The sequence below is a fragment of the Leuciscus leuciscus genome, assembly GCF_965113295.1.
Source record: "Leuciscus leuciscus genome assembly, chromosome: 10".
NCBI classification, from domain to species: domain Eukaryota; kingdom Metazoa; phylum Chordata; class Actinopteri; order Cypriniformes; family Leuciscidae; genus Leuciscus; species Leuciscus leuciscus.
Window position 1 is genome coordinate 31,796,526 of NC_138734.1, and position 21,868 is coordinate 31,818,393.

Below are 21,868 nucleotides of genomic sequence, written 5' to 3' on the forward strand. Positions count from 1 at the left end.
ATTAATTCAACAATATCATCCACATATGCACAATCTTACTAAGTGTTCTGAAAATATTCTACACATTATGCCAGGAAATTATTTCAAAGAATATACAGTGCTTGTCAGATTCAAATGCACTGTATAAAGTTCAAAAACATTTTATATGCAAGTTTCAACTACAACCCTCAAGTATCCAATCAAACAACCCGTATGACATGATATTAAGGTTCGAAATGTTTTTTGTTTTTGAGAAGATAGTGTCAGTCAACATAATGCACTTCAGCTTGAAGTTCCTTCTGTATATAGCTCAGAAGAGCAGCAGTTACCTGCTGCTGAAGTGTGGCATTTCCCATTACAAGGGCAGTCAGCTGTGCAACATCAGTCCATGTTATTGAGCCTAAGACAGCTGCAATATCCTCACAGAGTCTGTGCTGCTGGTCTGGTGTCAGTTCCATGATAACCTGGGGAAGAGGTTTAAATTGTCCGCTTGTCATCCAGCATCCAAGCAGTCCTCCAACAGCCCCACCTTAAAAACACAAAGGTGCAGGTAAGAAAAACATCACATACTATATGAGGTTGACACCTGTACTAAAGGCATGAATGTACTTGCCCACTGCAATTCCCAGAGGACCGCCTATTAAGCCTCCTGCAAAAGCTAGACCACCAGCTGCCGCTGCTCCTTTTCCAGACTGCTTCACTGCGGTTTTTACTTGTTGATTTGCGGATAGTTCACAACACAGTTTCATTACGTCATCAACACGTGGCGGCATCTTGCTTGGAAAGATTACAATGCAACTGTAACGTGAAAACAGTAAGTGTGACTACATATTAAAATCAGTTATAAAATGCGTTATATTGTCTAATATATATACATAGAGAGAGAATATTTATATATATATATATATATATATATATATATATATATATATATATATATACATATACATAGAGAGAGAGAATAAATATAGAGCCTGGAGAGAGAGAGAGAGAGAGAGAACAGAATAGAACACATTTACTGTAAAACGTTGTCTAAAGGACACATACATAAATTAAATAAGAGCTGTACACTCACCGTCAAAAGCAACTATTGGATTCCCTAATGAAAGTATAACCGAAACTGTGGCATCAACCTTTTAGTTATCTACTGACTAACGTCAAACTATCAAACACCAACAAGCGCTAGGTCATGAGTTTTTTTTTTTTTGTGTGTGAAGCTAAGCTAGAAATATATTTTTCAAAATAAAATACCTTCCCAGATAAAAAAATAAATAAAAAATAAATAAATACAAATAAATAAAAAGTAAGTTATGCCAAGTTTTAATAGTTAAAATATTAAATTGTGAATTTTATTTGAAAAGATAAATTAAGATTTAATTTAAACAGCGAACTTTGCTTGTCCTTTAACTTTCCAGTGAATGTAAAGAAATGAATATACGATATATTTAAATATTTATACATATTTAATTATTTCATTTTTTATTTTTATTTTTTATTAACTCAGCAAAAAATATACATTTTCATGTTCACCTAAATGTTACTTTTTGCTGATGACGGGATGTTCTCTTATTTTGAAAGGTTTCTTGATCGGTTCGTTTTTTAAAACATCACAGACAGTTAACAATTTCTGTATTCACACAAAGAATTGCACTGACTGAGCTAATGACTAACCTGTATTGCTGATCAGCATTGAATTATTCCGTGATATAACTTTGATGGTATATAAGTATAAGTAAACTGTTCCGCCATCTACTTCCTAAACGTGCCCGGACATGTCTAACAAAATTTGACTTTTAAATGGAGCTCATCATCATCTCCGCAGAGGCAATGATTGGATGTTTCCTGCATGCAGCAGCTCACAACAGATGCTCTGCAATGAAAACAGCTGATGCTTGGACATCATGACAGTGCTGGAGACTGAAACTGCTGCTTTTGCTGGAATGAGTGAAAACCTGTGGTTGGAGAAAGCCTGCTCTATCCTTATTCCTGCTTTACCATTATGGATCATTGAATATGCATGGACTAAACAGATGATGGAGGTCTTAGAAGGTGTTTCTTACAATGTCTTTTTTACTACTCAAACAAATCTGCATGTTAAAAACCTGTCATTTATAGCAAATTATGATACTGATAAGTGTATAATCTATTGAATCAATGTCTTTACAGTGTAATTACACAGTTACTGTGTTACTTGTTACTTTATTTTGTATTCATAAATTGATTGCACAGTTGGTGCAAGTGCTACAAAAATAATAGATCTAACTGAATCAAGTTTAAAATGAATGAATGAATGGGTAGGCTTGTCACAATCATGAATTTTGTCCTGACGATTAATTGACAAAATAATTGTGATTAACAATTTAATTTTGTTTTGTTCATGACACTGGCTGTGTAAGTTCATACAGAATCAAATATTACTTATCAATAAAATATAATAAAGTGGGCTCGTATGCTTTACCTTAACGCTGTTAACACCCAGATATTAAATGTACCCAGAACCAATTTGATTTTGGGCCAAATCTGGTTGAGTTTCTGTTGCGAGTTTGTCCCACAGACAACATGGAAATACAGCAGACCAAAACTTACCCACATCGTCTTCCATGTCCCCAGAAATCAACCATAACTGGCCCAAAACAGTGGCAGAATAAAAGATGCATAATCAATTATTTAAATATTATAATATTTAAATAATGAATCATTGATAATAATATATATAATGCAGTCTGATTAAACCCACAAAACTTAATTTGGTATAAATATCTTTGTGTACTATATAACAGTTTTTTTAATATATTCTTTTATTCTTTCACTGGAAAAGGAGACATGATATTGTGCATTTTTATGACATTTCTTGAAGCGCTTAAATTTCTTTGATTTGGATGTCAGAATGTGATTGAAATTTAAACTAGAAAATTATTGATGTTATCTCAAATAATTGCGATTAGGTCGAATAATCACGATCAGACGATTCATCAATAACCGAGACAGGCCTATGAATGGGAGATCTAATCAACTTTTACTTTTTTCAGTTCTAGGTCCTCCATTATGGCTAGAAGGTGACTGGCATCTTCTGACCCTTGAAGAGCCGTGCAGAATCCGTGTGGTGGCGGCAGAGGTCTGGAGGATCGTTCAAGCCCGAGACATCAAGCACTTTGAGAGAGTCACTGAGTTTTTAGATGTTACATACACACTTGTGCCACGACTAGTGACTCCCATCAAACACATGAAGATCATGTTTGGTCTGCAGACTCTGGTGAGACTTTTTTTTTTTGATAACAAATATAAATCAACCCATCAGAATTAAAGGGATAGTTCACCCAAAAGTGATTATTTACTCACCCTTATGTTGTTCCAAACCTGTATGAGTTTCTTTCTTCTGTTGAACACAAAAGAAGATATTATGAAGAATATTGTTAACCAGACATTTGACGTGCACCATTGACTTCCATAGTATTTTTTTTTTCCTACTATGGAAGTCATTAGCTACTGTCTGGCTACCAGCATTCTTTAAAATATCATCTTTTTAGTTAAACAGAAGAAGGAAACTCATACAGGTATGGAACAACATAAGGGTGAGCATATTTTTGGGTGAACTGTGCCTTTAACTTGCTGTCATGTATATGTAGTTTTCAAATTGTATATGTAGTTTTCAAATTGTATAAATATGAAGTTGTTTGCCTTTGCATAGCTGTATTACAATTCGCAAGCTTTTTTGTTTTGTTTTAGGTTGTCATGTGGATGTTGTGGAATGACCAGAGTACTGCTAAAATCTCTGACAAGATCGAAAACTTTTTCCCAAACAGCCTTCCCGAGTATCACAAATGTGTAAGTATAATGTTCCTCCACCAGGGGCCACCACAAATACAGAAAAAAACAAATTGTGAAGTGTAATGTAAAAAAAATGTCTTCAATATTTAAAATAGTTTTTAGGACTACTGGGCTTTTTAACACGTTCCTTTACTTTTTTTTTAAAATTATGCTTCTAGAGCCGCAGTAACATGGATCTGATGCAGAAAAACCAGAAGGATTTCAAGTCCTTTGCTCATTGTCTGGCAAGAGACAGGGACATGCGCAAGACTTATATTCGGGTGAGTGAAAATGGCCTGCTGTCTTAAAAAACGTTATGAAATACTTTGAATGGCACATTACGTATATCAGCACTAGTTTGCAACTTTGCATCAATTTCAAATCTTTAAATCAAATGTGACCATTCAACTTTGCAGGATTTAATGGAGGAGCAATACGGTGAACGTTATGCACAGAAACTGGAGGAGAGACTCTCACACTATTTGAGAGAGCTGGATAAAGTCCTACCACAACCTACGAATATTGAACAGGTTAGCGTTTATGTACATTTGTATCTAAAGTCGCTGCTTCTACTATTGAGTTGTTTTTAAGATGGGCATTGCTATTTTTTGTACTTATTTCTTTGTGCTATTATTTTTCTAAAAATGATAGTGCACAAATCGTTGCTGACAGACAGGTGAAAAAAATTCCAACCACTTACATTTGTTAATATATTGGCAAAATATCAAGTCAGGGTTCCTGTGGGTCTTTGAAAAAGTCTTGAAATTAGTTTGATAAAAAAAAAAAAAGGCATAAAGTGTCTTTAAAATCTTAAATTGTATTACAAAATTATAATTTTAAAGGTTTCTTAACTCTGGGAATGTAAAAACAGACTTCAAAACAGACTTTAAACTTTGGAATCAGCTGCTGGAAGTAGTAAAGCATAGATATTTCTAGTATCAGCCCAATTATCTGTTTATTGCCTTTCTTTAAATACATTATTATTGTATCTAATCTGTCCATATTTGCATATGAATGTGTCCAGGTATTGAAGCAGTCCCATCCTTATGGGAGGGGAGAGAAGATCCTGAAAAAATTACTTTCAAGGGATAGTGCCTCTCTAGCCACAGTTCTAAAGAGGCTCCTATATGGTGGTGAGAAATATGTTTTTGGCTTGGAAATTGTCATATCAGCTTTGAAAGTTTGAGTTTTTTAAATTTTCATTGGCATTTTCTCTATATTGCAGCTGTAACAACAAATCTGAGCCTTGATGACAGTATCACACCATCACTTTCAAACACTTGTGAGGAACCAAGGGACGATGAAGTTGCTAAACCATCCCATGATACCCTCCATGTAATTTTGAGGCCATCTCAGATCAGCTCAAAGGAGGAACGGTTCTCACAAACCAGCACAAAAGAGCTCTTTAGTTCCCAAGACTTGTGGCAGAATAGAAACACAGAAATAATTTTACCTCAGGAGGAAATTTGTAGTGATGGAGAAATTGTTACGTCCACACAGATGTCAGGTTCGGAAATACATCAGATTGACTTAAGCCAATCTCTTCTGGTGAAGAAGGGCCTGATTGGGAGGCACATACAGGAGAAGACTCAATCTGAACCAGAACAGAAGGAAGGTGAGGCTGGTTTTCCAGAGCAGATGTGCACCAGACATGGCAAAAAAATGAGGAGCATCCTTCAGGAATGTTCTGAAGAGCTCGATGGAGAAGCTGTACAGGCAGAATGCACTCCCACGTCAACCCAAAGCACTCCACCTCTTTTCCCACACACACCAGAACCTCAAGCATCTTCAAACCAGCACTCGTTGTCCTCAAACCCGGATTCATCCTCTACGAACATTTCAATGTCTTACATGCAGCAGGTCAGTCTTACACCGGTGTCAAAGGAACCAGTTGTTCCTTCACCTTCAGTCCACCAACAGTCCTCATCATCACCTCAGCCCACAGCTTCAAAGCAACTTGGCACTCCAAGAATCAATGCAGGACAGATGTTAGCCACTGTTGTCTTCACCGAACCAAGCAGAACCAGTGAACACAATCTGAAACTTTCCTTAGAGAGTCAAAGCTTCCTCATGCAGTCCAAGTGGCTTCAACCTCAAGTGTGCCTTAATAGACTGAGCGAGGAAGAGTGCGCCAGAGCCACATATTCATACAGTTTAGAAGGAGAACAAGCGTCTGAACATGATCAATACGTGATATTTGATGTAAATACACTGTATTCTGATTCATACTCCGAAGATTCAGACTCAGCAGACTCTGATGACCCGGATTACAAGCCTAAAGGAGACTAAAACAAAGGACACCAAAGAAAAAGTGCTAGTGAACGTGGTCTTCACCATGTTTTGCAGATGCATAGGTACTTAAATCTGTTTTAGCAGGTTCTCAAATCTATTTTTAGCAGATTATGTTTGAATGTTTAAAAAAACTTGAACTAGGGTTGGAAAATTATATACAGTTTTTTTAACCTTTTTTTTTTACCTAATCGGTTTACCTCATGTATGAGCTCATCCTCTATGAACATTTCGATGTCTTACATGCAGCTGGTCAGTTTTTAACCAGTGTCCTCAAAGAAATCAGTTGCTCCTTCACCAACAGTCGTCCTCATCACCCAAGAATCAATGCAGGACAGATTTTACCTGCTGTTGTCTTCACCGCACTAAGAAGAACCAGTGAACACATTCTAAAAAAAAAATGTCTTAAGAGAGTCAAAGCTTCCTCATGCAGTCCAAGTGGCTTCAAACTCAAGTGTGCCTTAATAGACTGAGCTAGGAAGAGTGCACCAGAGCCACAATTTCATACAGAACCCATGACATTTTAGAAGGAGAAAAAGATGCGGAATGTCAATATGTCTTATTTGATGTAAATAAATACGTTATTCTGCTTCATACTCCGAAGATTCAGACTCAGCAGACTCTGATGACTCTAATTTCATGCCTAACTAAAACTTAGGTGCCAGTGATAACATGTTTTTCAGATGCATAGGTACTCAAACATTGATTTTAGCCGGTTACGTTGGTTTACGTCATGAAGGTCAAAGTGTTTTTCTTAAAGCTATTGATGGTCAATGCCAAAATATTTACATCCTGTTGACTCCTGTATGTTACGGTTGTGATTAGTCGTTTGCTCTGAAGGTCCTATGAAGTGAGAACATCTAAAACCACATGGTTTCCAATGTGCTGTTGGTTTAGTGACGCATTTGGTGGGTCAGGGTTATCACTGGGTCTCCGGATGGTGTTTAGATAGTGGATAGATGTTGACATGGTTCTTTGATTGACTTGGAAGGGTTGTGTAAGGACAGACATTTTTGATTATGATGTGAGTCAAGCGCACCCTTAATTCACTGCAAGAAAAAATGCTTTTCTTATCTAGCTTTTTTGTCTTGTTTCCAGTCCAAATATCAAAAAAAATCTTAAATCAAGATGCATTTACAATACTAGTAAAATTACAAGATATTATGTCTTGTTTTCTTAAAAAATAAATAAATAATAATAATTCTAAGTGAGTTTTTGCTTTAAACAAGCAAAATTATCTGCAAATGGGGTAAGAAATCAGTTTGGATTAAGATCTTTTTTTTTAGCCCATTGGCAGATAATTTTGCTTGTTTTAAGCAAAAACTCTATTTATTTATATTTTTTTCAGAAAACAAGATATTACCTTATGCCATTTTACTTAGCTAGTAAATTTTTTGATATTTGGACTGGAATCAAGAAAAAAAAATAGAGCGTTTTTTGCAGTATAAGCCTACTTACCTAGAATGTCATGGGTTGCGTTGACCCTGCTTTCAGTTTAGATAGCTCATCAGGGCAGATACGTGTTTAAAGGTTTATCTTAGACTCATTAATTCAGTGTTGTATGTGTACGTGTTTGTTTTTTTAAATAGGTTGTTATACCAAGTAAAAAAAAAAAACCTGAAAGAGAGTTGTGGGTTTAAAGTTCAAGGTTATTGCAGTGTAAAACTACTTTTCATGTCATTGCATCAGATAGCGCAGTCAGACGTGCTGTCTAATTTACCATTTGAGGTAAAAAAAAAAAGCAGCTAATACCTGTGAAATGATTATTTAAGCTTGAAAGGGTTAAGTGAATCATCCAAGTGACAGCTTTTTCTTATTTAATTTCTAAACATATGACATTTTATTAAAGAGATAGTTCACCCAAAATGAACATTTTGTCATTATTTACCTCATGTTCCAAACCCTTTTGACTTTGTTTACTTTTTGTGAAACACAAAATTGTCACTCTTGTGATTGTCACTCTTAGTTACAACGAATTGGGATTGGAGCTTTCCAGAACTGTGTTTTGAATGACTGGGTTTGATTGATCGAGCTTACAAAAGTTTGTTGAAAAGATTCCAAACAAGTTGTTTTATCTTTTAACTAGACGTCACATTAATAGAAAACAAGACATAACACCAATGTGCTAAATGTTTTTGCATGATGGTGGGGGATACTTCACAGAGAAGTTTGATTTTTACATATTGGATTTGCACATAATAATTTTAGCTGCATAATAGCAGAATGGTCTTATAGTTGCTGTGTTGGCACTAATAAAACCACTCCAGCCCCCCTAAAAATGTGGGCTTGACTTACTTATGTAAGACAAATGTGGCAACCAGCCCCTTTCTTTCTCATTACAGCTGTAGAGAATACTCTTCAAATGATTCTTGATGATATGAGAACATTATCGAGATTCTGGAAAATACTAGTGTTAAACCTAAACTGTTCTTTGTTTCTCACATTTGTAATTGATATAAATGCACACTGGAAACAGGTGCGACAAATAAAATAAAAATTATATATATATATTTAATTATTAAGTTAGGCAGTAATATAGGCTACACCTGAAAGAAAAAAGTCTACAAGCCCCATGTGCATTTCTCTAACTTTGTTTGCGCTCCTTGCGCGTTTACGCATCAGATCGCGTGCATAGATCATGTGCATCACCGCAGCTTATAGAAAAAGAAGGAGGTTAAACCCCAAAACTACAGAATTTTAGACTTATGATGTAACGGGGGAGTTTTGGACTGCCCTCAGTCTCCACCAATGAAAATATGGATAAGGTTCAACACCCATTGTGGGGGTTCTGTATAAATTCGGTTTATGCCAAGCTATGCACATATTTACCTATTTATCTCAATCCCAGCCATTGGAGCGTGATTTTTTTTTAAATAAAAAGCTGCTTAATAAGGTATTTATGTTACATTTTAAGTTATGTAGGCCTATATTGATTTTAAAACTACCATTTATAGACCTATTCATTTTTATTATTATTATTAATTTAGTGTTTAAAATACATACAACATTTTTTTTTTGTGCATAATTATACAATATGTTTCAAAAGGTCTATTACTTTTTGATATTTTAGATTTGTGTCACACCAGTGGTGAATATTAGACAAGAGGCTTATACAATTCTGCAGTCATATACTAATCAGAGTATTTAGAATATTATTTTGGCATATTAGCTGTCATTTATTTGCCTTCCATTTTTCATGCATTGTGGTGTTTGTCTGATTTCTGTAGTTTCTGTCAGTAAATGTCGCCGCAAATTTTTTTTTAACCGAACTCTGTTTTTGTGGTTGCTGAAACACTATTTGTTAAAATTCACACTTATGTAAGTAAATAAATTAAGTATAATAATAATAATAATAATATAATGAAATAAAATACAACATTTTGTTTTTGTCGTCAGCCCGAACCCCATATAGCCTAAACGTAAAAAATATTTATTTATAGTATTCGTTAAAATATTTTAGGCTACTCTTTCAATGTCATATTTTTCATTCTTTAGACGTCATCTTTCTCAAAAGTGCATAGACCAAGAAAATGTCTTTTGTGGTAAAAATGAACGGAGCTCTGAACGATGGCATCCACAGCAAAGGAATGAACGGGAACGGTGTGCATCATTTGAGCGTGCGGACTCATGTGAGTGTTAACCCATCCAAACTGAAGAGCAACCGGCCGAGATGGACCGTCAGACCCTCAGAGATGTCCAAGAAAACACTCAACCCCATCCGAGCCATAGTGGACGGGATGAAACTCACTCCCAACCCCGAGAAACCCATGATTGCTCTATCTATTGGTAAGTTATGAGTCAACAACAAATACATCCATAATAGTGTGATCCAGTGTTTTAAAAAATGGATGATGCTTAGTTATAGAGAAACAGCAACTTAAAAATTGTTTGTAAGGTGTTCTTATAGTTTGCCATTTTATTTAGCCTATACTGGTAGCCTATTATTTTACAATGTTTTGGATTTCATGACATGCTTAATGTTTGTTTGTTTGTTTGTTTGTTTTCTTGTCTTTTAACTTGTATCATTTGCATGACTCGTTTTGCTGAAAAATGAAATGTAAATGTATGCTTCGGACTTCCTCCAGGTGACCCTACTGTGTTTGGGAACTTGCCAACAGATGACACTGTTTTGCAGGCAATGAAGGAGGCCATTGACTCACACAAATTCAATGGCTATGCTCCTTCAGTTGGTAAGATTTACACTTGTGTGTGTGTGTGTGTGTGTGTGTGTGTGTGTGTGTGTGTGTGTGTGTGTGTGTGTGTGTGTGTGTGGAGAAGTTAATTGCTGAATTTTGTATGCAACAATAAAATATTCCTTTCTGATAAAAAGTGTATTATGCTTTGCGCTTCATCAAAAATAATTTCCGCATTTTGAATAACATTGTCAGGTTACCAAAAGAGCAGAGACGCTGTTGCAAACTTCTACAGCTGTCCAGAAGCTCCACTGGGAGGCAAAGTACGTCACATCCATCATGATTATTTTATCCTTTCGATTTATTTAGTTTATCAGTCCATTTTATTCCAAAGTATACATTCCATAGCTACAGGATGTTGACATAGTTTTCATATAATGCTTTTGTAAATAGATGATGAGTAAAAATTCATGATTTTTTAATATATATGTGTATATAAATCTGTAGGATGTGATCTTAGCCAGTGGATGTAGCCAGGCTATAGAGTTGGCCATCAGCGTGCTGTGTAACCCAGGGGACAATATCTTAATTCCACGTCCTGGATTCTCCCTCTATAAGACACTGGCAGTGTCTATGGGCATCCAAGTGAAGCACTACAATCTTCTGGTCAGTAAATCATGCACATGTAGTCTGAAAACATGAAACAAATTGTAAAAAAGTAACGGACTCTTTTAGAAGGACATTTCTATTATCACAACATTAGGGGAAAAATATGCACTTTCAGCTCACTGCAAAAAAAATACTATTCTTACTTAGTATTTTTGTCTTGTTTCCTGTCCAAATATCTCCAAATGATTTAATCAAGATGCAATAGCTAAGTAAAATTGCAAAAGATATTCTGTCTTGTCATAAACCAAATTATCTCCAAATGGGGTAAAAGTAATAATCTTAATTCAAACGGAAACAAGATTATGTTTCTTACCCCACTGGCAGATAATTTAGCTTGTTTTAAGCAAAAACTCACTTCATTTTGCATTAAGATAAAAACTTGGCATTATACTTGTAAATGCATCTTGATTTAAGAAGTTTTAGATATTTGGACTGGAAACAAGACAAAAATACTAAGTAAGAAAAGCATTTTTTGCAGCGAGTGTACACGAGAGGGGGTGGCAGGGGGGCGCACGATACTATTGGACGGTTTGTGGAGTGGATGGGGGAAAATGCTGTGTCATTCCTATATGGTGCACATCTGGGACCGATCATTGAAAACAACCATATACGTCACACACACGCACATGCAAATAACACACTCAATAATACCACTGTTGTTCTGTAGGCTTTAATGTATACATTATAGATAAATGAATATATGCGATCCTATCACAATTCAGGGAGGAATAATATTTAATATTTAAAAGCGTTTTTGTTGAATTTAATAGTTTTAGTATTCTTTAGTGCTTACATAATCCCTTTTATCAAGTTTCTACAATACCTCTTGTCAATAGCGATGACTGTGTCATGCCTAAGATGAATTTCTTTCTAACGTCAGTTGATCTTTTGATCCTTTAGCCGGAGAAGTCCTGGAAGATTGATCTTAAGCACTTGGAGAGCCTGATTGATGATAAAACAGCCTGCATGATCGTCAACAACCCATCCAATCCGTGTGGCTCAGTGTTCTCCAAAGATCACCTGCATAAGATACTTTCCGGTGAATGCACTGATTTACTCGAATCAAATAATATATGAACAATGTGTATCTCAAAAAGAAAGATTCCATGATATTAATCGGCTATTATTTTGTGTGGCTTAGTGGCGTCAAGAAACTGCATCCCTATCCTTGCTGATGAGATCTATGGAGACATGGTGAGCTCACAATGAATACGGAAACGCCTGCATGATGATGCATTTTCTTTCTTAGAACTATTTATTTTACAAGCTCTTTCAAGCATCATTGATGAGGTACAGACCTCAGGTCTTCTCACAGTGGGTTTTTTTGGAGTTCACACTCTAAGCTCACCTATGACCCCTGTTAAATGACTTGTCCGAGTCTGGCTTACTTGCAAGACACTTTTCAACTTTTAGTACACTCAATCACTCAATTAAGAACCTTTAATATGCACATAAACATTATGCTGCGCAAAAACTACTTTATAGTGGATTTTGTTTTCTTCAGATTATCACGTTGTTCACACTAAGAAAAAAATCGGGAATCAAAAAGGGTTCTTCTATGGCATTACTATGAAAACCCTATTTGGGAATCTTTTTAGTGTACTGCAACTGTAGTAAACATCCTCTTGTTGGGTGGCGTGCATTTTCCTGGCTCAGCTCAGCCTCGACCAGCAGTGGAAACCACATCAGCACTGGAAGGATTAGAGTTGTGTGTGTGGTGAATGGAAGCCTGACCGCATTTTGAGCTTTAGGTCATGAAGGACAGTGAAGGTAGAGCTGGGGGCAACAGGTCCACAACTCTGGACAGTCGTGGCCTATAGAGAATGTGGAGAATGGTGCCTTTTCAACTTAGTATCGGAGTCATCACCTCAATGACTATGCATTTTTTATCGCATGTGTTTGTGGTTAGAGCATGTGAGCATGTGTGAAGATGACATTAGAGGCGGCAGAAGAAGGGGCCACTTGTTTCATTGTAGGTTGCACGTTGACTCTCTAGATGTGTTTTTGAGTTCCATCTGGTACAGTACTGTGCACCCCTTGTGGCCTCGATGTCTGGACCCTGTTAAAAACCAACAGCAACAAAACATACTTATACATTTGAGCTTGTGAAATAGGGCCAACACCGCAAATTACAGTATCTTAGCCAATGGGAGATGGGGCGGATCCATCTCCCAGACATAAAGCCATAATCGTAATTAGAGCCAGGTGGACGACCGCAAAACAGCTACAAGAAAGGAATTCTCTCCCTCTCACTACCCTTGTAACTTTCTCAAAACCCTTTCTAAACGTCCATGTACTGCATGGTAACAGCATGCAGAAGTTTCTAGAAATCAACTAACAGTAATAGTATGTTAGCTTCTCAATTGTCTACTGCGCAAAAAAGTTAAGACATATAATGTGAAAGCAGGTGCAGGTAGCAGGTATAGATATACAGTACACTGCCATTCAAAAGTTTGGGATCGGTAAGATTTTTTATGTTTTTAAAGAAACTATGCATTTGAAATTGATCATAGGTGACAGTAAAAAGCAAATAAATGTTTAACTTTCTGTTCATCAAAGAATACAAAAAAATGTATCATGGTTTTCTACAAAAATATTACGTAGCTGTTCAATATTTATAATAATAACAAATGTTTTTTTTGCACCAAATCAGCATATTAGAATGATTTCTGAAGGATCATGTGACACTAAAGACTGGAGTACTGACACAATTTCACAGTATTACAGTTTTTGCAGTATGTCTGATCAAATAAATGCAGCCTTGGTGAGCATAAGAGACTTATTCAAAAACAAAAAAAATCTGACTGACCCCAAAGTTTTGAATATCATCTACTGTCTCTTGCAAATTATAAGGATAATTTATTATATTATATTATAAATATGTTTTAAGAACAATATTGCTATTTACAATGTTGTAATGAGTTGGCTGTCATTCTGCAGGTTTTCTCTGGCTGTGATTTTCAGTCTTTGGCACCTCTCAGCAGTGACGTGCCTATCCTATCCTGTGGAGGTCTGGCCAAGCGCTGGTTGGTGCCTGGCTGGAGGATGGGCTGGATCCTCATTCATGATCGTAACAATATATTTGGAACTGGAGTAAGTATTAGCCTCTCACCTGTAACAGAGAATGAAATACAAAAAAAATACAAAAAAACAATAATGCTTATATTCACTTTAGATTCGAGAGGGTCTTGTGAAACTAAGCCAACGCATTTTAGGACCCTGTACTGTGGTTCAGGGAGCATTAGAAAGCATTTTGAATGACACGCCACCAGAGTTCTACCAAAGAACCATCAGTTTCCTCAAGGTAAGAGGAGTAGATTCAGAGAGAAAAGCTATTCGGCATCTGACTCTGACAATAACACACTTTTTGTATGATTCTCTTCAGTCAAACTCTGAGATATGTTTCTCAGAGTTGTCAACTGTTCCCGGGCTGAATCCAGTGATGCCATCAGGGGCCATGTACATTATGGTGAGTGTAATTCAAGTGGTACTGAAATTTAAAGGGTTAGTTCACCCTTTAAAATTCTGTCAGTAATTACTCACCCTCATGTTGTTCCAACCCCGTAAGACCTTCGTTCATCTTCAGAACACAAATTAAGCTATTTTTGATTAAATCTGAGAGCTGGCACACTCCTCCAAATGCTTCTAAGACATTATAACTTGCTGGCCCAGAAAATGCATTAAAGACATCGTTAATATAGTCCAAGTGACTACAGTGGCTCAATCTTAAGTTTATAAAGCGACGAGAATACTTTTTGTGCGCAAACAAACAACAAAAATAACGACTTTATTCCACTATTAATTTCCTTCTCTCTGGGCCTAGAGTTTTTTCACGTAGTGTAATAGCGCAGCGCTTCTGTGTTGTACGTCACACGCATGACACACATGACCAGCGTCGGCCAATAGTGAGCCTACGTGGTGACGTGCAACACAGACGCGCTGCGCTAAAACACTACGTGAAAAAACTCGAGGCTCAGAGAGAAGGAAATAAATAGTGGAATAAAGTTGTTATTTTGGGTTTTTTTTGCGCACAAAAAGTATTCTCGTCGCTTTATAAACTTAAGATTGAGCCACTGTAGTCACTTGGACTATATTAACAATGTCTTTAATGCATTTTCTGGGCCAGCAAGTTATAATGTCTTAGAAGCCTATGGAGGAGTGAGACAGCTCTCAGATTTAATCAAAAATATCTTAATTTGTGTTCCGAAGATGAACGAAGGTCTTACGCGGTTGGAACAACATGAGGGTGAGTAATTACTGACAGAATTTTCATTTTTGGGTGAACTAACCCTTTAAGTTAATTAACCTCCCTTCAGAGATCTGTTGAAGTCATGATGGAACAGAAGTAGCGAGATATATCTTCTTTATTGTTATGCACATCCGAGTGAAACAGATTATCAAACATGATGCATCGGTTGTTGATTGGATGGAGACATATCTGAACGCAAGAACAACAAAGAAAACGTCAAAACAAAGAAAACATATGCATGGATAAATCATTAACAATAAGATCAATAACACGCATTTAAAAAATAAAACTGGGTGAATTTTTTTTTCATGCCGACTGTAAACTTTGTGCCCGAATCATGTCAGTGAGTTGAACTCATTGACCGGTCAGCAAGTTGAACAGGTTTTTCATTTAGACTGGTTTTGTGAACTGGATTGACAGATTCAATCAGACTCAAAATAATAATTAATTTTCAGCTATTTTTATGTATACTTCAATGGCGCTTTTTGAAACAATATAAATTTGAGCAAATAATGTCAGAATTTTCATTTTTGGGTTAACTATCCCTTTAAATGGCCTGATAGATACTTGGCACATTTGCTCACCAGGACGTCCATATTAAGAAGTGAGCATGTTTGCAAAGAGTGCAAAGTTGCAAGTTAGCAAAGGTTAAATGTATTTTATGCTGGCTCATTCTCAGGTGGGGATCGAGATTGAACACTTCCCAGAATTCCAGAATGATGTGGAGTTCACTGAACGGCTGGTCACTGAGCAATCTGTGTTCTGTTTGCCCGCTACGGTGAATTATTCATCTCCCTTTTTTACCTTATTTCTTCATTCACTTTATTGTCTGACCAAAGACTTGGTTCCACCCTTTTTATATTTCAATTCTGACACCCATGTTGTTTCTCGCTGCAGGCATTTGAATATCCAAACTTCTTCCGAATTGTAGTAACAGTCCCAGAGGACATGATGATTGAGGCATGCATTCGGATCAGAGAATTCTGCTCACGTCACTACCTACCTCGGAGCCTAGACAGTCACGAACTAGACCAGTGAAAGAGACAAAGAATGAAAGGTCAAAAGAGGATAAGAAAGGTCAAAAGAAAAGTGGTGTCCAAAGGTGCAAAATGAATGAAATTGTTAAAAGAGAGGACACAGTTGTGTGCATTACATGTGACAATTGAATATTTTTCTTTTCAGGAAATCCAAAGTTCTATGCAAGCAACATATTTATATTTTTTATATGTGCTAGTATTACATAGGGAAGGGGTGGGAGGATAGGTGGTTTGGGGGTTATTGTATAAATATTTTTCCATCGTTATAAAATATTGTAGTCTCTTTTCTTACACCGTAAAAGACATTGTGGTTTGGGAAGGCTTGTGACCAAACCATAAAGTCATTTTGAGTGTAACTTGCATGATGTGAAGTACTGTATTTATCCTATATGTGATGTTTTAGGAATAGAACATTTGTAGTGCATATGTTTAATTTGCATGCTCAACCACTCAGACTCAAAATGACATATATGGCACACATATGACATCTAATGTTCTTTAGATTTTTGTTTTCAATTGTTACACCTCAAAAATTATTTAAATAAAATTGTATCTCATGAGTTCTTTAAGGAGCACATTTTTTAATGTATTATTGGTGCAAATCTATTATTATTATTAAAGGTACACTGTGTAACTTTCGGCCATCTAGCAGTTAAAAACAAAACTGGATGCATTTTGCATAAGAACATTGTTTGGTTGTGCTTTGGCTCTGCTTAACTGTGTTAATGAATATGGTTATCCTACTGCTCATAAAACATTCACAACCAGGCTTAAGAGATATGAGCAGTTTAGATCTTAAGCTGGCTAGCTGAAGACATAACTGACTGTAGCTATACCCATTAGATATGGCACTTCTTTGGCACAATTCCAGCACAGTGCTACAGCAACCGAAATGACCTTCACAATAGATAGGCTAACACGTTTACAGTGAACTATGTTATAAAGCTACATTGCAATTTATCAATTCAATAAAATACCTTACTCACCTGTTAAGTAACAAAAATTCCATCTCCGCGTCACATTTACAACATTTTAAATCCCAGTATCTCCAAAAAGCCAAGCCAATGTTTATTCTTGTTTTATTATGAGCTCTATCGCATTCTCTTTGTCAGCAGACTCTCCTCTGTTCAATTTTTTTTTTTACCTTGTGATTCTCCGGAGGTTCGAGATTTAACGTGCTCCATGCGCCTATGTGTATCCGATTGGAATATGATCTAAAATTATCCAGATCCGAATTGTGTGTCCCATGGCGCTCTTTCATTTTCCTTTTCTATGGCAATGATGTTGCGTTGGTAGGTATAGGCCTAAGCCAACAATAACCGCAAAATAGAGGGGTTTGGAATACAGATGTTGTATTATGGTGCGTTCAAGTCATCTTGTAAAGATCGTATTTTATGAGTTGAATGCACATGAACGCCATCACAATGGTGGGATACCACAATAGGCTATACTTAATGTTTTTTAGCAGTGATATTATCAGGCTTTTCTATTTACAGCGCAAAGCTATTTGCCTGCACAGAATATGATGGAATTATAATATAAGAATGTAATGATAAAGTTTGCAGTGGCTTCATAAATTAGTTAAAAACATAAAAAAGCAAAGCACACCTGATGCGCATTTCTTTGTTCTCCATTTTCTAGAACTAGAGGTTGAGCTTTGCTGTATTTTTGTGTAATTAATTATGATAAAGTACAACGCCATCTTACTCCAACGAAAGTAACTTGAACGCGCACCGTCGTAAACACGACTTCCCACCTCGTACGAACTTCCCAGGAGGACTTGATCTCACCCATTATTTGCAACATGTAGTAGCGGCAGAGGGGGCTGGTATGCGCGGGTAAATTCCGTGCTGTCGTCTCCCCTGGTTTCAAAATATGTCTTCGTTATATTGTCATTTTGTGCTCGTCTGGCACTTTGCAACAACACAACCTTATTTCTGCAGCTTGTTTCCTATTACGAGTGACGTTTACATTTTACGTGGCGTGAGAGAAAGTCACATAAACTACGCAAAATACGATCAAAGCAGTCAGACTGAAACGGTTTTCCATAGGATATCGAACCACATGTTAATGTACCTAGAAACAGATTTCATGTGATTTTTCATCTGATCAGATTTCAGTCGGATTTTGGACGGACAGTCTGAACATAGCAAAAGTAGCTGGAGCAACTTCTAAATAAATACGCCCTATCACTGCATGAAAATTGGGATTTCCGACCCCGTAAACGGCCGTAAATCTCCCTAATTTTCGGCAGTTAACGACAATTTACAGCCTGTGAACGTCGCGTTCGTCTGTGCCGAATATTGTCGGAAACGAACCATGACGTAAGCAGAGCGCTCGCGCCGGAGGTGTGAATGGCTCTAATTACCATATGAATAGCAGCTCCCGCCAGAGAAAGGCTTGAATTTCCTCACTCACTATTGGTTGAACCCACGTGGTTTAAACAAGAAAAATCACTCGTGATTGGTTGGCAGATCTGTTACTATTGGTCACCCTCGCTCATTAAAAATTCAAAAAATTATAATATTCATATAAATAATAATATATAAATTATTTTTTTATATTCATAATATGCTATTCTGTGGTATATTCATGTCATTGTTAACCTATGGACTACACTATTATTACCATCAAGGACATGAATTTATAAAGGAATGGAAAATTTGCCAGGGACATGCTGTTTATTCAAAGAAAGAGCTTTATTAGCACAGACACAAAACAATATACACCTATGTACAAAGCATAGATCATCTGCACACACAACAAATTGGAAGCTCAGTGTCTGTTTTCATCTTCGGAGCTGTAGGTGACTAGCGGCGTTCTCTCTGAATTCGATCCACTTTGAAAACGTCTGTGGTGCGTTGCCCTGTATTTAGGAGTCGCCTCTAATCTCGACTGCAGCGTAGCACAGAGCTCTGTGAGCTCCTGGCTGGTGGTTGAACTTCATCGGACATCAGATCTATGGTGGCGCACTTCCAAATGCCCACGTCATCCTCACCTAGCACACCATCTCGCTTCTAGCAGCTGTAAAAACAACCAATACAGACAATCAGTACTGTGATGCACTGTGAATGGACACAAAACATCTATTAATGCACGTGAAAAATATTCACATTGACTAAAAATCTTACCCTCTTTCTTCTCGCTCGACTCCGAGCTGAACTCTTCACGGCTTCGGCCTGCAGTGCCAGATCTGGTTGTTTGTACCTGAAGCTCCTGCGTACTGTCTCGTAGTACGTCTTACAGGCAGCTGGAAAACAATTAAATGAGAGTGATATGAATAAAAACAACTCAAGTCACAGTAAAATGAAACAAGGAGAAAATAGTAAAAGTTACTTACAATGTCGTCATGATCAGCGTCATGAAAATCTGGACTTGCAGACATAGCTCTGAGTAAATGTGAGGTTACGCCCTCGTTATGAGGCGAGGTTACTCTATGGAAACAAAATGTATGATTAAGATCGTAAACTATAACGGATCTATTTTCTTATACAAGAGAATGAAAGCATATTCTTTGAATCTTACCTTTAAAATGTTTGTAAGTTTTTATGAAAGTAAAAAAATAAAAGAATGTAAGATTTTTTTTTTTTTTTTTTTTTACCTTGATCCAGTTCGTAGCGCCCACAATTTGTCTCAGAGGTGTGAAGATGGCATACGGCTTCCTGTAAATTACAGGATTATTTACAATTATTAAACAAATAATAGCCATCAATCCCATGACCTCTTGCTTTATGATGAAATCATGAAAAACAGAATATTCTTACATTTCACAAGGCCTGACAAAATACAGCTGCAGGTAACTAGCGGCATTCTGTCTGAATTCGGTCCATTTTGCAGACGTCTGTGGTGCGTTGCCCTGTACTTTGGAGTCGCCTCTAATCTCGACTGCAGCGTGGTACAGAGCTCGGTGAGCTCCTGGCTGCGACAGGACGGAGGTCGCACAATCCATCCAGACACCCCGCCAACGATGCCGTCTTCCTCATCAGACATCAGGTCTATGGTAGCACACTTCCGAAGGCCCACCTCATCCTCAGCTAGCACACTCTGTCTCGCTTTTAGCAGCTGTTAAAACCAATAAAGACAATCAATACTGCGCAATGCACTGCGTATGGACAACACACATCTATTAATGCACCTGAAAAATAGTCACATTGACCAAAAACGAATCTAATCTAATAAATCTTACCGTCTTTCTTCTCGCTCGACTCCGAGCTGAATTCACCACAGCTTCCGCCTGCAATGCAAGATCTGGTTGTTTGTACCTGAAGCTCCTGCGCACTGTCGTGTAATATGTCTTTAAGGCAGCTGGAAAACAATTAATTGAGAGTGATATTAATAAGTACAACATAAGTCACAGTAAAATTAATAAGAACAACATAAGTCACAGTAAAATTAAACAAAGGAGAAAAAATGCAACCGGGTGAAATTGCAGAAATACACACCGGAAGCAAACTATGCTTTTTGAAATTGGGGTTTTATTCTGACTGCTGTTTAAAATAAGTGACAGCGGTCAATGGAAGCACAATTAAACAGATACAAGTCTGATTAAGAAAAAAGTTTGCCTTGTTCGAAGAGATTTCACATGAAAAAAAATAGATTTCACTAGTTAAAAAAAAAGAAAAAAAAAAGAAGAAAAAAAGAAATTGTAGAAACAGTTTACAGTAAATTTGAAGATGACAATCAAATGTCACAAAAAGCTTAACCAGTGGATCAATGCCCAAATCCACAGAATACTTAACTCAATTCAAACTGAAATGCAGTGTAATACACTGCAACTGGTCAGATTTAAATTGATTTCTCCAAACCAAAATATGTTAGGCTACAATTAAATACGATAACACAAACTGGAATACTGCAGTGGCTGAGGTAACTTAGGCCTAAGTTACAAGAGAAATAAAAGCACTTTAACAAAGCCACAACCCACGTTTAATCATGCCATGCGGAACCAGAAATATGCATTTAACCATAAAGTTATACTGTATAATCACAGAATATAGATTCAACTCATTAACAGATTTATCAAATAAACATGCCATCAGTAATTTCCCCCATAAACCATAAAACGTACATACCCAATCCTTTACCGTCCGATCACCACGAGGTTCCCTCGTCACACATGCGCTCCAAATGAATCTATAAACAAAAATGTACACATCAAATGTTCTTTTAACTTCGCTTCACAACTTATTTGTGCATATTAAAGATATTGGAGTAATATTTACCAAGAAAGAAGAACGTATAACACAGAATCCGATCGATGCACGCACCGTCATGGAGCTCTCCTGAACAATGAAAAATGGCTGCCGTTCTCTGGTCGCGCGCACGCGTCCAGCACAAGTGAATAGTATCGCGAGAAGAGAGGGATTTCTTAAAGGGGCCACAAACATTTTTAATGCAAAATAGAAACGAGGTACATTTTATGTAAACAACTCTAATCGTAGTTGTAACTCTATATGTACAGTAGGCATAATTCTTGTCATTGCGTATGTGTATGCAGCATGAGTCAAATACAATCTTCTGTTCGTGTTGTATTATGCACAGTGGTTGGGCTCTAAGAGATTGTGATGCTGTTTGCATGGAATGCACATTTTACCTTTGTGGCAAAGCCTGATTGAAATTAATTGTTGAAATAAATGGTTTTGTGTCTTTTTTACATAACATTGGCTATTGCTAATGACACATAGTAACTAATCTAGCTACTTTCA

General features: G+C 36.8%; 3 protein-coding genes and 2 long non-coding RNA genes across 8 annotated transcripts in view; 2 read left to right on the forward strand and 3 right to left on the reverse strand.

Annotated features, from left to right (window-relative positions):
* LOC309507464 (protein C19orf12 homolog) overlaps positions 1-1,185 on the reverse strand; it is a 1,596-nt gene extending 411 nt beyond the window's left edge. For both annotated transcript variants that reach the window (XR_014209152.1, XM_082181658.1), the window contains exons 1-3: positions 1,055-1,185; positions 593-777; positions 1-508 (exon numbers count right to left, since the gene is read on the reverse strand). The exon at positions 1-508 is cut by the window's left edge. Coding sequence is in view for 1 of the 2 variants with exons in the window: in XM_082181658.1 (XP_082037784.1) it covers positions 243-508; positions 593-752 (426 nt within the window). In the remaining variant the exon portion in view is untranslated. The remainder of the gene's footprint in view (positions 509-592; positions 778-1,054) is intronic.
* Positions 703-7,276, forward strand: LOC309507461 (uncharacterized protein). 2 transcript variants are annotated; one of them, XM_082181655.1, is made up of 8 exons: positions 703-793; positions 1,802-2,028; positions 3,009-3,232; positions 3,706-3,804; positions 3,966-4,067; positions 4,203-4,316; positions 4,811-4,919; positions 5,012-7,276. In XM_082181655.1, exons 2-8 carry the CDS (start codon positions 1,881-1,883, stop codon positions 6,073-6,075), a joined length of 1,860 nt encoding a protein of 619 aa, XP_082037781.1. In that variant the 5' UTR covers positions 703-793; positions 1,802-1,880; the 3' UTR covers positions 6,076-7,276. The 2 variants fall into 2 exon arrangements, with proteins under 2 accessions (XP_082037781.1, XP_082037780.1); XM_082181654.1 differs by lacking the exon at positions 703-793 and having other exon boundaries at positions 1,519-2,028.
* Positions 7,277-8,854: 1,578 nt separating this feature from the next.
* On the forward strand, positions 8,855-16,723 carry tat (tyrosine aminotransferase). The gene is made up of 12 exons (XM_082181695.1): positions 8,855-8,968; positions 9,571-9,861; positions 10,161-10,265; positions 10,464-10,531; positions 10,716-10,874; positions 11,778-11,916; positions 12,019-12,071; positions 13,818-13,970; positions 14,053-14,181; positions 14,263-14,346; positions 15,806-15,904; positions 16,024-16,723. Exons 2-12 carry the CDS (start codon positions 9,606-9,608, stop codon positions 16,162-16,164), a joined length of 1,386 nt encoding a protein of 461 aa, XP_082037821.1. The 5' UTR covers positions 8,855-8,968; positions 9,571-9,605; the 3' UTR covers positions 16,165-16,723.
* Positions 16,724-18,727: 2,004 nt separating this feature from the next.
* Positions 18,728-19,748, reverse strand: LOC309507728. Its single transcript, XR_014209230.1, has 3 exons — positions 19,504-19,748; positions 19,295-19,413; positions 18,728-19,187 (listed from the first exon to the last, which is right to left on the reverse strand). It is a non-coding gene; the product is annotated as an uncharacterized lncRNA (long non-coding RNA).
* Positions 19,749-19,782: 34 nt separating this feature from the next.
* LOC309507727 lies at positions 19,783-21,868 on the reverse strand. 2 transcript variants are annotated; one of them, XR_014209228.1, is made up of 5 exons: positions 21,386-21,868; positions 21,236-21,296; positions 20,350-20,468; positions 19,928-20,225; positions 19,783-19,825 (listed from the first exon to the last, which is right to left on the reverse strand). It is a non-coding gene; the product is annotated as an uncharacterized lncRNA (long non-coding RNA). The 2 variants fall into 2 exon arrangements; XR_014209229.1 differs by lacking the exon at positions 19,783-19,825 and having other exon boundaries at positions 19,834-20,225.

Coding starts and splice junctions, on each gene's coding strand:
- LOC309507461 (XM_082181655.1), top strand. CDS start 1,881: ATGACAGTGCTGGAGACTGAAACTGCTGCTTTTGCTGGAATGAGTGAA. Junction 3,233..3,705: donor TGTTTGGTCTGCAGACTCTG/GTGAGACTTTTT, acceptor GTTTTGTTTTAG/GTTGTCATGTGGATGTTGTG. Junction 4,317..4,810: donor AACCTACGAATATTGAACAG/GTTAGCGTTTAT, acceptor GAATGTGTCCAG/GTATTGAAGCAGTCCCATCC.
- tat (XM_082181695.1), top strand. CDS start 9,606: ATGTCTTTTGTGGTAAAAATGAACGGAGCTCTGAACGATGGCATCCAC. Junction 10,875..11,777: donor TGAAGCACTACAATCTTCTG/GTCAGTAAATCA, acceptor TTGATCCTTTAG/CCGGAGAAGTCCTGGAAGAT. Junction 15,905..16,023: donor TGTTCTGTTTGCCCGCTACG/GTGAATTATTCA, acceptor TTCTCGCTGCAG/GCATTTGAATATCCAAACTT.